This window comes from Phalangium opilio, unplaced genomic scaffold (assembly GCF_054372755.1).
Source record: "Phalangium opilio isolate 3A_F unplaced genomic scaffold, DU_Popi_V2 ptg000031l_1, whole genome shotgun sequence".
Lineage (NCBI taxonomy): Eukaryota > Metazoa > Arthropoda > Arachnida > Opiliones > Phalangiidae > Phalangium > Phalangium opilio.
Genome location: NW_028324158.1, coordinates 5,056,026 through 5,071,438, shown reverse-complemented (window position 1 = coordinate 5,071,438; position 15,413 = coordinate 5,056,026). Strand labels below are relative to the sequence as shown.

At 34.7% G+C, this 15,413-nt stretch overlaps 1 protein-coding gene across 1 annotated transcript in view; it reads right to left on the bottom strand.

The window, feature by feature from the left end:
- Positions 1 to 15,413, bottom strand: part of LOC149690168 (gamma-aminobutyric acid receptor subunit alpha-6-like) — a 95,658-nt gene that overhangs the window by 31,320 nt on the left and 48,925 nt on the right. Inside the window, exons 4-5 of the mRNA XM_089870797.1 lie at positions 13,427 to 13,494; positions 12,787 to 13,010 (exon numbers count right to left, since the gene is read on the bottom strand). Of these exons, the coding sequence (XP_089726923.1) occupies positions 12,787 to 13,010; positions 13,427 to 13,494 (292 nt within the window). The remainder of the gene's footprint in view (positions 1 to 12,786; positions 13,011 to 13,426; positions 13,495 to 15,413) is intronic.

Genomic DNA, 15,413 nt, shown 5'->3' with positions numbered 1-15,413 from the left:
AATTATATGTAAACATCGTTTTGCAAAATACGAGTGTTGTTAGTCACGAATCGCACGCTTAAAGATATTATCTTAGCATATAGGCCTCTCATGTTCATGTATCCATAAGTTCATAAGGTATGTTCCATAAGTTTGTCAATGGTTACTTAGACCTTGTCGTGCTGTAGGTCATAGATTTTCGTAAAGCAACGCCTGTTGAGTCGCTGTCAAAGGCTTAGTACAGACTAAGTTGGAAGATGGACTGCAAAATTAACCGCGTGTAGTTAATTCTCGCTTGTCGTTCTCGAACTAGCTGGAGCTGTAAGTCTCTAGCATTACGAATTATGTTAAATGTCATACTTATGGAACATATCTTATAAACTTATGGTGTATCCCATTATTTTCCACAAAACTAATGCAGTCTGGTCGCAATTTATTTGGTCTGCTATGGGTTCTGCTTCGATAATTCCTAGTATTCTTTTAGTTGTCGCGGTGACAACTTTCTTTGATCCCTCCGGTAGGATATTGTGAAGGATTACCAGTCTTGTTTGCACAAGGGAACAATGTACACTCTAATACTCGAGTGGCTGTATCTTAATAGAGATATATATATATACTAGCAGAATGTATACTACGCGGGGAATGGAACGGAATATTTTTATACACGTTTGTTTTTGGTCTTTATATTTCCCACCGTAATGGATCTCTTATGTGGTCTGCTCTGTTTGTTTGTCACTGTCAAGGCACGCGAGAGTACGGAAATAGTCTAGATGCCGCTCAGCGAGTTAATGGAGTGATGGCATAACGTATTCTGAACATATGGAAATACGACTAGCGAAATGTTTCACATTTTCTCAGATGTTAAGACCCATTTTCAATCAAGTTTTTCAAAATTTTGGCTGTGGCTTTAGACGCGAGCTCTTCAAAAAAAATAAATAAAACAGAAAAGCTTAAACTCTGATCGCTTTCAAACATGCTTCAAATTAATAAAATTGATTAAAGATGGGGTAACTCGATTGCTTTTACTAAGAGCGGCAAAAGCTTAAAGAAAATGAGAAGCAAATATCAAATTCATTTAGATATCTGCTTCTCGAAGGTTTAAAGTATGAAAAGACTAAAAGCTGAATTTAAACTGGTTTAAAAACATCTTTATTTTTGGCTTTTGGCTGCTTCTTTTGACGCAAAGCTTAATTTTTGATCAAGAAAATCTTGATTGAAAACGGGCCTTTACTTCTAGTTTTGTACTCATATCGATTTATGAAAGTTTCGATTGAATCTTTGTTTTGAGATGGCCTATAGTCATTGCTTACTTGGAGAAGAGTTCAAAAGCAGTAAAATTCTGGGGTAATCTAACTTTACTCTCTCTTCTGTAGTAAATTACGGTCAAAATTACTTTTGATTTCGTAGTAAAAAGGTAAAAAACCGAAAGATTGATTTTAACTTTTTGACGCCCTTATCAAAATTATAAACTGAAAGAAAACGATATTCGAAGACAATTTTCACAGAAAATAGCACAGCTTAGATAATGTACATGTTGTGCTTTGAACGATTTCGAGTCGAAAATGTTCTATGATTTTTTGCTTGTACGATTTTATGAATAACCCTCATAATTAACTAAGAAACTGAAAGACAATGCTATTTATGTAAGGGTTTGTCCCTAAAACACTACAAACATAACTCGAAAACGATGGCCCGGACGGCAAAAGGTCATAGAACATTTTCGACTCAAAACCGTCCAAAGAACACCCCATAATTTCTGACAGACTTTCCAGACACACCCTGTATGCAAATTCCACACGTATATGGCAAAATTGAAGTTCTTATATTAATTATGAATTTAGGTTGAAATTTATTACCACTAGTAAATTGTTTCCTTATCGAATTTTACTAAATTAATCTGAAATAGTAATACATCTGGCTCTGAACGAGAATAGAAATTTTGACAGTTTTTGCATTCACTGTAGAAATCTCCCAACAGCCCAAGGTACAGGTAAAAATTAACATTTGATTGTATTTCACAGCGAAAGGTTCGAGGAAAAGGTGCTTATCTTTCATTTGGATATATTTAACGGTGTTGGGGGCTGATTTTCTGCTAGCTCGCGTTGACTTGTTTGTTATTTGGAGCAACGAAAGTCAATTTACTCTAGTAAGAACGTGCGGGGGTCAGTGCGGTGACAAAGAAGATCCTCGTCTGTTAGATAAGCCCGTATACTCGACTGGACGTTTTTCTTTCCTTCCCCTTTAACCTCTCTGGCATGCACATTTCTTATATGCCTTTTAGTGTGTATATCAGATATTTTTTCCCACGAGATATCGAGTTCCCCGTGATGTTATTTTATTGTTCTAGCAGCTTGATCTACATATATTTTTTTTTATCACAGATGCTTCAAAGGGTTGTTGAAGTTGAAAGACGTACGCGTCACCGCTCTTATATAAATACGAATTAAAAGTTTCTAGAATTAAATGATGAAACTCTAAAATAAAAAAGGTTCTTCAAAACATTTTTGTTTTGTTCAATGTTATATTACGGTCATATTTCTGTCATGCAATACTTGGATAATTTATTAAAATGGGACATATCACCCTAACTATTAAGGCACAAATGTACATAATCTTTTTGCTTTGAATTGTGTTTTAAAAAAATGTGTTCAAGCTTTGAATTAGGAAATTATATTGTTCTGGAACATTAAGAGATTACATATCGATCAAACTTATCTCACAATGACGCAATTACGAGCCAACTGATATTTATTAATCAATAACAAATATTGTTGAAATCCAGAGGAGAGGGGCATCTCCATGGTTTTTCAGTGAGTGCTAGAGGAAGATTTGAGAAGTAGTTTGGTTGAGTTCCTCAAGGTGGGGTTTGCGAACCACTAGTAATTAAGCCTGTGAGGATATGAACGGCCTTCTTAGGCCCGTAACCTTTTAGCTTTATGAATTGCCCTTATCTAAGCGTTGTTAAATTCAATTTTTAAAATAGTTTCCTTAAAAAACAACTTAATCCACATATTTCATTTGGGTGGTCCCAAAATCTATTTAGTGTTTAGTTTTTTTTTATAGACAGAAACGTCTTTCGGGTTTCTAATTACTTAAGCCAGTTTTAAATAAAAGTGAGTAATGAGTTTCAATAACGTTTGGCACACTCCAAAACGCAATAGAAACAGTATGACTTTACTCAAGTTTTTCTATTAAATACGCAAATATTACAAAGACCAGTACATATGAAGTTTTCAAAAACATTTAAGAATTTGGCATTCCGCTAATACTAGATATGTACAAAAAATTCCAGCTTATGTTAAATCGATGGTTTACATTTAAATTAAAGTATTTTTTGCAAATGCTATTTATTAGAGTTAGTTTTAGACGTAAAATAAAATAAATTGTTGTAGAGAAATTTAATTATTAAATGTATTAGATATTTCCAAGTATAGTGTCCGTATATCTAATACACGGAAGCATTGCGGGCTAAACATTTACAGGCGCTCATTCAAAAACTATGGATGCTTTTGCCCCTGTAAGCTAGCTTCACTCTAGAATCCTCAATTTTTGAATATTCTATGCTTTTGCGTTTCAACAAATGAATTTATTTAAAACTTGAAACAATTTTTTACACACGTATTTCGAAACACTAAGCCTAAAAATAAACCAGAATTTATTTTAAAAGCAAAACACCAGATTGTTTTTAAACCAAAAACGACGAGTTAAATCGAAGTATTTCATTTGAAGTAAAAATACTTTTGGCAAATTCTATTCATTAGGGTTAGGTTTAGACCAAAAATAAAATGAAGGGTCGAAGAGAAATAATTGAACCAAAATTATTTTATGATATTCCAAGATTTATCTTAATAATAGTACTTTACACAATCAAACTACTATAATTTTGATATCAATCAATCTCTCAAATGTCAATAGGCCTCTTTCGTCACGCAAATAAAGAATCAAGTGACCAAACCAGTTCAATCGGATATATTTATGAAGTTAACAAAAGCGTATCTATTCAAACGATTTTCAAAACTCGCATTCAGTAGACCAACAGATAATATCCAAGTATTTAAAATCTGAGAACTTCCAATCAAATCACGAGATAAACACATTAAAACTTCGGTAAAAAGTTACATTTAAAACTTTGAAAACTTCCCACCACGACACGACACGCATATTTGGCATTAAAACTTAAAGTAGAAAAAAGGCAGGCTCATTATATTTAACAGTAAATAATTGAAAAGAAAAATTAGACAATTTTAAAGCGTTTTATCGTTTTTGCAATTGCAAATTATAAACACAATTTTTCATGAAAGATCACTGTGGTGAATAGTGAATAGAAAATTTTAAAATATTTGCATTTTGACTTTTCCAAATGATTGAAACCGGTCTCAAAGTGTTTAGTGTAAGTGGCAACCACATACAAAGAGTAGAAAACAAGACTTTTGTTATAATGCATATACAGGGTGTTTGTGAAAGGTCCATCAATAATGAAAGGGCGTATTTATTGGGCCATTTTGAGTCGAAAATGTTCTATGACATTTTTCCGTTCGGGCCACTGTTTTCAAGTTATGATTGGAGTAATTTACGGATGACCCCTTAAATTTAATTAAGAAATTGAAAGACAGCGCTAATTTAATGAAGGGGTCATCCCTAAAATATTCAAATCATAACTCGAAAACCGTGGCTCGGACGGCAAAATGTCATAGAACATTTTCGACTCAAAATGGCCCAATAAATACGCCCTTTCATTATTGATGGACTTTTCACAAACACCCTGTATACTTTTGGTATTAACAGGGCTATTTTCTCTAAAGTAGTTTGCATTTCAAACTAAGTTTAAAAGCAATTACACCTCGAATTACACGATTTTCGCAGTACATTTAAACTAGCTTGGGAAATAAAGTTTTTACTAATTTCACCCTGAATCAAAGTACAACTAAGAGTCACGTTCCGTTGCTTTCAGTGAAGGTGGATTATTTTTAGAACACCAAATTAAACTAGAAAGTGGGGAGGGGGAAAGCGAGGTACCACCTTAAATCGTGAAAAGAGGGGGGGAGGTACGCGGTTTCCCCAAAATGCTAATCGAAAAAAGTAATGATTTTGATTACGAAGTCCTAGAAAACGAAGCGGCACTCGCCTCGCCACTTCCTGCGAAATTACCCCGCCCCTCTGTCCAATTTTACTTCCTCTAGAAGCCGGAAATGAACCTCGGTTTCACTTCCGTTACGTACAATTTAATGGCGTGACGTAAAAATTCCATGTTTCGCGACCTCGTATGAATTAAATCGTATGTGATATATTAACTTTTGCCAGAAATAGATTAAATCAACGTTATCACTATTAAAGATTCTAAATTAAGATAAGCTATCAGTTTAAGGCAGCAAAGTCTATCGAGATAGAAATATTACCAGTAGTTTGCCAAGACATCTGCACTTGCTGAATAATTACAAAAGACAATAACGAAGTAATATGTATTGACCAGATAAAAAATGGGGAAACATATGCCAATAAATTGTGATAAAAACTAAGTGACCATGAAATTATTTCAAACTTGAATCACATTTTAGTTAAATTAAATCAGAATAAGACATTTCATTAACCAAAATAAATTTTCTAACAAACTCGATAAAATTCAACTTATATCCGATTTGCAATAGAAATTTTGATAAAGACGCTTTTGAATCTCATTGGATTAAATACAGTACGATTCAACTGAATTTGACTGCTCTATGTTGTAATGGAATTTCTTTTTCTCAATCGTGCAATAAAAAATTGTTTCACAAAATGAAATGGTTTTGAGAAGTATTAAAGGCAGACATCAATTTGTAAATTTCGGGTTAGTATACTACTGGGTTTAGCGCTACACCTTTTCTCTCGGATAAAATTGGGTATCATCCGTCATTGTAGATAAAAAAATTATGTCGTAATTTTATTCATACCAACAAGGCCTACGCCTATTACATGCCAAGAAGTTACAGAGTTTCTATACTTGGAATAAGGGATAGTCTAGTATAGGTGGGCTAGATAATGAATTGTTTGGGGTTTTGATATTAGTTTTCTTTAAAAGAGGCGTCTGCAACTCAGAAATCTGTTCAGTTTGAATTAAACACGTCGTAGAAAAATTTGTTCTTTATAAATCTTATCACAATAATTTACTGACTAGTGTAATTTCAATTAATAGACTTTGTCTTACTTGCTTCTATACTTTAAGAAACCTTGTTTTTAAACCAATTTATTTGATATGACACTGTTCTCTCACGGTTCAAAAAAACCCAGAAGACCGGACTTTTTTGGGTTTGTATATTTAGCAGTTGCCTGAATTGTAGTAACTGTCATTCAAAAAATCTTAAACGGTTTCATAGAAAATAAATATAACTAAATAATGCTTTTGAAGATGAAAGCATAAATAGCTTAAACACGGGCGCTTTAAAAAGAAATGGTTTTAGCAATTAAATTGATCCAAATTGAAGATTTTAAAGATGTATTTAATTAAGTGCTATTTTATGGTGGGTAGTACTCTATAAAACCCCTGGCAGCTCTTTCATATTTTCTAATTGAAAAAGCAAAAAGCAAAACGCAAATAAACATTAGGCGCTATTTTTGCCTTCTAATGCCATTATTTTAACTAATAAAAAAGACTTTAAAATAACTGTCCAGTTAACTGAAATAAATATTTTAAATTTTCCGTCGATAAAAAGTTTAAATATTACACCAACTGCATCCTTCAAAAGTAATAAAGCTAAGCTTCTCTGATTTTCCTAAATTTAACAACATATTTGGATCATCCTATCATCTCCCATAATTTCAGGATTGCATTACCTCTGACTGGATACAGAAATATTTCATGACACTAGCCCTTCATATACTTGAAAAACAGAAAAACAAATTTCTGATTTGGAGAGCAGAAAAAATTAACTATTCGACATGTTCCCTTCAATTTCTGTAAGGAAAAGAAATCACCATAACCACACCCATATAAATGAAAGCATTCTCATAGTTAATTTGCGGTGAGTGTTTTAATTGCCAATTTTTTCAGCAATAAAAATAAAACGGATGTAATCATTGGCTATATCCAGATGCATTATATTTATAAACGTAATTAGAGACTTTGAGACGTTCGTGATAGCCAGCGCGTGACGGGTGCCATGGGAAATAGGAAAATTTCCAGCGATTAAGGTTTCATTGCATAAGGCAGTTTTTGTAAGGTAATTAGGGTATTTAGTCTAATTTTACCTCATTTGCATTCAAATATGTGGAAGAATTACCTGAACCAATTTCATACTATTATGATTATATTTTTATGATATTTTGACTTTATTTTTAGTTAATTAGCTTTCGAGTAAATTATAAATGAATAATGAGATTTGCTTTACGGAACTACATACTAAGTGATTACGGTAACACTGTATAGAAATTTCCCAAATTAAAAGTCCACTTTCATTAAACTACCAAGAGCTTGTGAAAGGGTTTAGACTGTACAAGGAAGTTTCACAAAATATAGAGGTTTTCGCCGAATGATTTGCAGACAGTTTGTTTCCTTGGTGCATAGGTTAAAGCATAACTCTACACTACTCTGCAATAGACCATTTCGATGTAAGTATGATGGAAAGACACGGGGATAAAACTTTGTCCTCCATTTTGCTTTTTGGCACCTTTTTGCATCATGAGAGACAGCAATGCATGAGCCCCACTTGTATGTCCCGATACTGAGTGTTTCCTACCCCCTTTTATTACGTTGAAAAGGTCTATTATGGGCGCTAATAGGATGAATCTTTAAAAAAAAGGGACATGATAGTCTCTTGGCTTAGAATTTAACTTAAACAAACCTACTGCCTGATCTACAACTATGTCCGTAACCTAACTTGACCAGGTATTAAAACCACAGTAGATATAGTGCCACTATTCTCTTCCCTTTTTGAAAGAGAAACCTTCAAACAAATATGGCGAAATGCCGTCAATATAAACTATGTAAGCCCCGTACTTATTGCGAGTTTTACACGGCTATGATTGGAACGAGAATTTCAATATAACTCAAAAATCGGTAATTCAAAAGGCATTTTACATGACACGCAAGTGCAAAGGCATAAACCTATTCGGTAATTGTCCACAAAATAAGAAGAGGGCAAATGACCCTTAGGGTCTAAGAGAACAAATGAGATTTTCTTTGTTAATTGGAGCAAATCGCGACGATAATCGCCCGATTCAAATTACGGATCGTTTCCTTTTGGACCATTTTTTTTCCTTCTAAGCCTAGCTCTTCCAACATTTTTTTCTTCTTCTCTTTTTGGACCTTGCAGAAAAGTCGGGTATCAGGATTTCCGTCCCGTCCCTTTTGTCCAAGTTTTCGTCGAAAAGGGGAAGAGGGGTTTAGGCCCGCATAAAAGAAAATCTTTTGTAGGAAATTTCATTTAAATGGGGGAAAAGAGGGGGATATAGAGTTTAAAGAGTCAAAACGCGTTACGCATTAGGGACCCCTTTCATACATTTTCCTTTTTTTTGGCAAAGGAGGATAAAAGAAGAGTTACAATCTTGCGAAGACGGTATCACCGGTATCTATCATAGTGGCTAACTGATTGCAACAGACTGATTTTTGCCTTTTAGGGCTTTGGGTGTCATTAGGTAATGAGAGGTACGTCACAGAAAAAGTTCAGAAGTTTCTTATCCCAATTAGCAGCCATTAAAAGTAGGGGTTTAGTAGATAATCTTTTTGGGCTTATTCCCTTCAGTGGCGTCTCTTGCATGGTTCTGATTGCTCAGCACAAACGTATCATATCAAGTGCACCCTGAGTATACTATGCACCTTTGGCAGTGGCGTTACAGGTCCCTGGGCAATGCAATACACTGGGGACTCAGATCCAACGAATAAGACTGCCTCAACTTCTAGCTCTTTTCTCACTGCATTTGTTCATTGGGGCATTTGTGTCTAAACTCCAAATTTTTTGATATAGTCTCATTACCTGTTCTCTTGTTGAGACAAAGGTCATGAATTTTATAACCATTCGTAGCTTTTCAATATTTAACGATTAGATGTTTCCACATAGTGTTCACATGAAAATACTTGCTTGCATGCATTGCGGGTTTAACGTTTTACAGGCGCTCATTCAAAAACTATGGATGTCATTGCCCTGTAAGTTGACTTCTATTTTAAATCTTTCCTACGCTTTTACGTTTCAACAAATGTCACTATTTAAAGCTTGAACCTTTTTATTTACCTTTACTTTTGTATGTTTCAAATATAAGTAGGGCATAGGCCTAACCGTGCCTACAAAAAGGATATGAGTCAGGCTAATAAAAATGTGATCTTTAACCGATAGAAAAAGTTTCCAGTGAGAATCTAAAACTAACCTAACTTTCTCACCAACTGCAATAAGAGTGACAACAATATTGCCAGTGAAAATAAAACTTTTAAAAAACTTGGAGAGCAAAGTTTAGAATTGAGGAAGGAACACACTTAACCGAAAAAGCGCTGGAAAAATTTAACTCCTTTGTTAGCTACAATAGCAAAAGGAGCGTGTTTTTAAATAATAACTAGATGCCATTTAAACGAATTAATTATTTTAGAAAGAGTGCATGTCGTGTCAAAATGTATTTGTTTTTAATTTTAGTTTTAAAAATAGATCAAAATTCCTCCGTTGAACCATTTTGTAAATTTAAAGCGAGATATAAGAGACTGTTAAATGTATCAAGTTCAATGTTATGAAGGCTTGTTTTGATTTAACCGTGTCTGGCTTTATGGGTATAAAGTATATCATGGAGTCTTACAGGGCCTATAAACGATTTAAATAAATTTTATTTAGAAAGATTAAGCTGTGACAGAACTCACAACGTGGGCTTTGACTTTTACTAACCACCCGCGGAGGAAGGTATTGAAATAGACAACGATCTGACAAATAGAAGTCAGAGAGAGATATCGCTAAGTATCTATAGCTTTTCACTTTCCACCCTTTCCAAATCTCAAAAGGGAGCTCTTATCCCTAGCTTGACACATGTCGACAGTGCCAATCTGTTGTCTGTTCTGGGTAGGGATACTCTAGCTGCAGTCGCTAAAAGGTTTTTACTCATTCATGCATAGATATCTCGCTTTGAAATCTGCCTCTTCTCTCACTCTTAAAATCTATCAGGAGTTTATTTCAATGTCTCACGAATAATGAACAATGCAAGTTGCTATAATACGTTGAACGCTATATTGATTATCTAGGAAGCAGCAACGTTAGAATAGCAAAAATAAGATTCATTGCCACATATTTTTGAATTATCAGCCTTAAACCATGGATATGTATAAATACTGGGTATAATGGATTCTTAACTAGGCCAAAAGGATCTACTAAATATGCGATACACTCGCGGATGCGAGGTGGCTCTAAATTGAATCGGAAGTAGCTAGGTCACTTGGGGGAAAGGAACTGTAGCTCTCCGCAGAATCCATAGTGGTGGGTTTGAAATTTCGAACATGCACAGAGAAAAAAAATAGAAATTATCCTCTCCCTCACCAGGTTAGAGGGTTGGAAGTCTTATTTTTTTATCTGCTGAACGGCGACTAAACGAAATGCCCTGTGGAAGGTAAGAGATGGAAATCCATTTTACGCAGTATTTATACATATCCATGCGTAAACGAAGATTTTAATTTTCGAATTGCTCACTAATTGCAATTGTTAAAGGGAAAATAGTGTGCACATCAATCAATAAATGTTGGATTGGAACATGCAGGTATTTTCCATCAAACATAGTTATGACGTCAAAAATGGCAGGTTATGTACAGCTATTAAACTACATGTTTTTGGAATTTCTTCGATGGCATACAAATATTAAGTTATTAAGATCAATTTTCACATTAGTCGTAATTAAAAGTTACTATTTCTTTAACTCTTTCACTTTTTGCTTTTCTCTTCCGACCGTGGATAGAAATTTCCAGTTTCACAATAAGCGAAAAACTCTGGTTGAAATAAATTAAATTCATTGTCTGCCTCGAAGTAGTCTGTAGAAAAGATACTGAGTAAGTACCCTTGTTTCTTTAAGCGATTCCTACAGAACGGCGAAGAGTAACAGTGTATGTTAGATAAACACGCGTATTTTAAACAGTAAAGTCAAAGGAGAGCTGTGCCAACGCCGTATCCGTGAGCGGTAAAAGAACTGAGAGAGAGACGATTTTCAAACGAAATCGATGCCGATAAAAAAGCAAGTGTTCGATATATGGGCTGTCACTCATCCCAAGTTTTTCGCTAATGTTTCTTGGGATCACGCCAAACACTCATTTACTCTTCGAGAGAAAGAGAAAAAAGCATACCTTCGTATGCTCAACGAAAAAAGAACACACGAGTGTACACGCCTTCAAACCATCCCACGAGTCGCACCTTTAAGGCACCTGTGAGATTTTGTGTTTCAAAGAGTCTTGCACGATTGTAAGAAAACATGCTTTGGGCTGGGAAAAACCAACTTATATTTTTGGTCTATGATTAACAAAAATAACGCCCTGCTAAAAGGGCTTAAAGTTATTGACTTTTTGTTAACGCGTATATGCGTTTACGGTCATTGAGGAAACTGTAGGAAATTAGTAGGTGTGACTTGAACGATCAGTCAAATATGGCATGAGATTTGACTTTAATTTATTGCAAACTTTGTAGTACTTTTTATAAGCTCTTACTATAGGTAATGGTGTTATAGACCATTGTTATAAATTAAGATTTTCCCGCACATGCACTGTAGAATGCGCATTTAGGCAAACGGTGCCGAGAGCGGTACAGTATTCGGATTACTGGCGTGTCATCCGCTTCATACAGTACTTCAGGCTGAGAAATAAGGATTTTTTTAAACTGTTTATTTGGCAAGTAGAACCAAATCACTTTTATTTAAAAAAAACTGGACATTGACCACTTAAAATGGTGAAACCTTGGAAAGTTTTTAATTAATTAAGTGGCCACAGGGCCAGTAGACTCAAAAGCATTTAATTTTTAACTGGCCTGGCTAATTTTTAAAGTGGACATTTGTCCAGGGTCAAGTTGGGCCAACACCTTATTTCACACCCTGCTTAGTACTTTAAAATTTTTGTAACTACCTCTTAAATATTTTTAGCCCATAACGTTTTCGTATAAATATATCTCGACGATCCAATATAGACCGAAAAATATTGACGGTAAACCGTTCAATCTAAGACTGAATTTTGAGTTTGGCGTTAGATATTTTTGGGTCACGTGTGTACTCTTGTAACTATCTACATTCAACAACGCTGTCAATTTCTCTTTTGTTGTTATTAATCAACAATAATTGGTGATTCAAGTCTTAATTTTCTACGAAAGGTGACATTTCATTTAGCTTAATGAAGATAACCTTTATGTTTTACTTTTAACATATCGCGTCTGTCAATTTCTGTGTTGTTATAAAACAACAGTACTTATTTATACAAGCCATCAGTTTGTAGGAAAGGTTACATTTCATCTAAATAAACATAGCCTTTATGTTTTACTTTTAATATATCACGTATACCCTCATGTTGTTTAATATAGTGTTAATTAAGAATCTGTCATGCCTACGAGGGGTTTTCAAGCAACGGCGATGCAAAGGGAAATTTGACTAAGCCTTTCTGTCGTTAGCCCAGTGCTAATTCCCAGCTGACCTGTCAAAAATATTGTGGACTCTCTCGAAATATCAACTAATAAATGGAAAATATTTACCCTACCGACCATGTTTCGTCGGCATAAGTTCCCCTCATTATTTTCCAGTTAATTATGCCTTTACAAATTATCATTTTAATAACAATGGAAATTTGTACGAATAATTTTTGCGTAAGTACAAAATGAAATTTAATAAGTATGGCGTTCTTACCTCATGGAGTATTTTAACTGTCCGTCGTTTCTAACTCTGATGAATTTGTTGGGAACTGTCACTTTGTGGAGATGCGAACTTTTCCCGTTGAAAAAATAAGTGTCTGGAATCCAAACTTTTTGTAAGAACTTCCAGTCCATAGATAAAACTTCCATGCCTCCCCGAGAGAACTTTAAACGCTCGTCCCACCACGTTTGCCGAAAATAACAATCCATGGAATACACCTTTAACAAAAATTAAAATATAGTAAGTTTTTACATCCACCATTTTCCAATAATTTCCTAGTTCCAAAATCTAAACCCCAAGAAACATCCCGACTACATTTTACATCTTAGGTACTGGGATCCGTGGTTTTCGGGGTCGGGGTCCCCATACGAACACTAACTACAGTAATGGAGCTTTATAATGCAGAAATTAAATCTGTGATCACGTTGATATACGATGTTTATTTATACACCGCTCGCTAAAATAGTTCTTTAATGAATTCAACAAATTAACTCAGGATTTGTTTGCGTTTCCGCTTGTTTATCTGATCATACACAATTTGTTTATTTTCTCACTCGTTTTTCAACACTTATTCTAAGTGATGTACAACTATTACACGATCGCTAGGTTAAAGACCTAATTAATTTTAACTCACCATGTCATTCTCTGAAAGCGGCCCGAAACTTCTAATTTCAATGTCTGTTAAGATAGTTGTCGGTCTACCTAGAAAATAAACAAAAACAAAGATTAATACAATTAAAATAGTTTCAAATTATTTCTGCCTGCTAACACCACCACTAAACACTAATTAACCTGAATCAGGAACTGATATTTTTTTGTCAGTACGACTTATCTTTAAGCAACGAGTGCTATTAAAATGCCATTAAACTTCCGACCAAGTCCCTTATTATCTTAAAATTATCTAGTTTGTCGGGTAGACCATTTTATTATTTCCGTAGATCTAGATGAGCGAACCGCCCGAGTTATTTGCAGAGAAACCAAGAGAAGGGACACTTGACGTTTTTGCCTAAAGGATTAGTGTATCATTGCGAAGGTGAAAAATCGAATCTACGAAATATTTACTACTTAGCTGGACAAAATAAAAAGTGCATTTCCAACAACAATTCTAATCATACTCAAGAATGCCATAAATTTAAATTTGTAGTTCCAATTTATTTTTGCAAACGTTCCTTGTAATAAATTTCCTTCCACCATTTTGAGCATTATTTTTTAGGAAGTATCCGACATCTTTAGAGGAAGTAAATCGGAAGAGATAGGTATTACAGAATCACCTAGTTTTTAAATGAAGAGCGTGAAGTAAAGCCTAGGACTAAATACGAAATTAGGCCTAGAGTCGGATGGGGATCTAACTCTAAATTTAGATACACCGACTCCAGTAAAGAAAAAAAAAGGTTTCAACACAAGCGAACTTCCGAGATACACGGTTGAAAAACCGCGGCGGCGCTCCGTTGAAGAGCTTGTTAATTCCTTGCCAAGTCTAATACACTAGGCAAATAGAGTTAAAACCAAGAACACAGTTTATTTGCGATTATTGCTTCATTTTTGTTAAAGAACAGCGTTTGGCAACAACAATAAAAGAAATATTTCATTTTTTGGAGTTTCCTTTGTCAACTGAAAGGAATCGTTTTTAAAAATGGAAAATAAAAATAGTGCTAGAGTGATGAATCACTTTAAAAAGAGTCAGTAAGAAAACCAATACCATTCTGTCCCTGAAAAATAAAAGCGTATTTGCATTTCCAAAGAAAAGCAAATTGTAATATTTTCCGTTTTATTTCGAAGTGCTTACAAAATAACAAATATTTCACATTGCAATTTGACCACTTAACATCTTCAATATTAAAAAAGATACGAACTAACGTAATGTAGAGTGTCAAGTCGTCGAATAGAATTTTATGCCTCAAATCATTTCACTACTACCATTAGTTTAAAAAAAATGTTGCACAAGTTTGATGACACTTCCTACACTTTGTGACTTACTGAGAACTAGTTCAAAAACGACCCAAGAATTGACTAAACGCGGTTTAGCAATCCATCTTCCTATTTAGTCTGTACTAAGGCTTTGACAGCGGCTCACCAGGTGTCACTTTATGAGAATCTATGACGTTTCATCAGCTCTCAATAAGCAGTCACAAACTTATGGAACAGATCTTATGAACATACGCTATAACTTAACCAACGTTTAACGTATTAGACTAGTAAATGGTACCCTTTAAGTCCTTGAGGAAAGATCGAAGTTACATCATGTTTTTGTACAGAGGCAATATATTTAGCTCAGAAGTAAAAGTAACGCTTCCCACGCGTGCACTGTATCTGAAAGTTATATTTCAATTTGAGCTGCTCAACAGAGCCGGAGCTAATCTTCAAATGCGTCGCGACACATCAAAGGTCTTCATTCTAAAAACGTAACATCTTAGTTTGCGCCACTAGCAGAGGTCCTATCGATGATCTCTACACTGCGTAAGCTATAAGCATCACTCTACAACTATATAGTAATTCCTTTGACAACGAGTCTGCTACCTTGACTTCCCTGCCATGGTGTGATCCCTTACATATCGTCGTGCATAGCTAGCTGCACATCCGATTCACGAGTTCCAGGCAGCACGAGGAATGAAGCTTAGAAC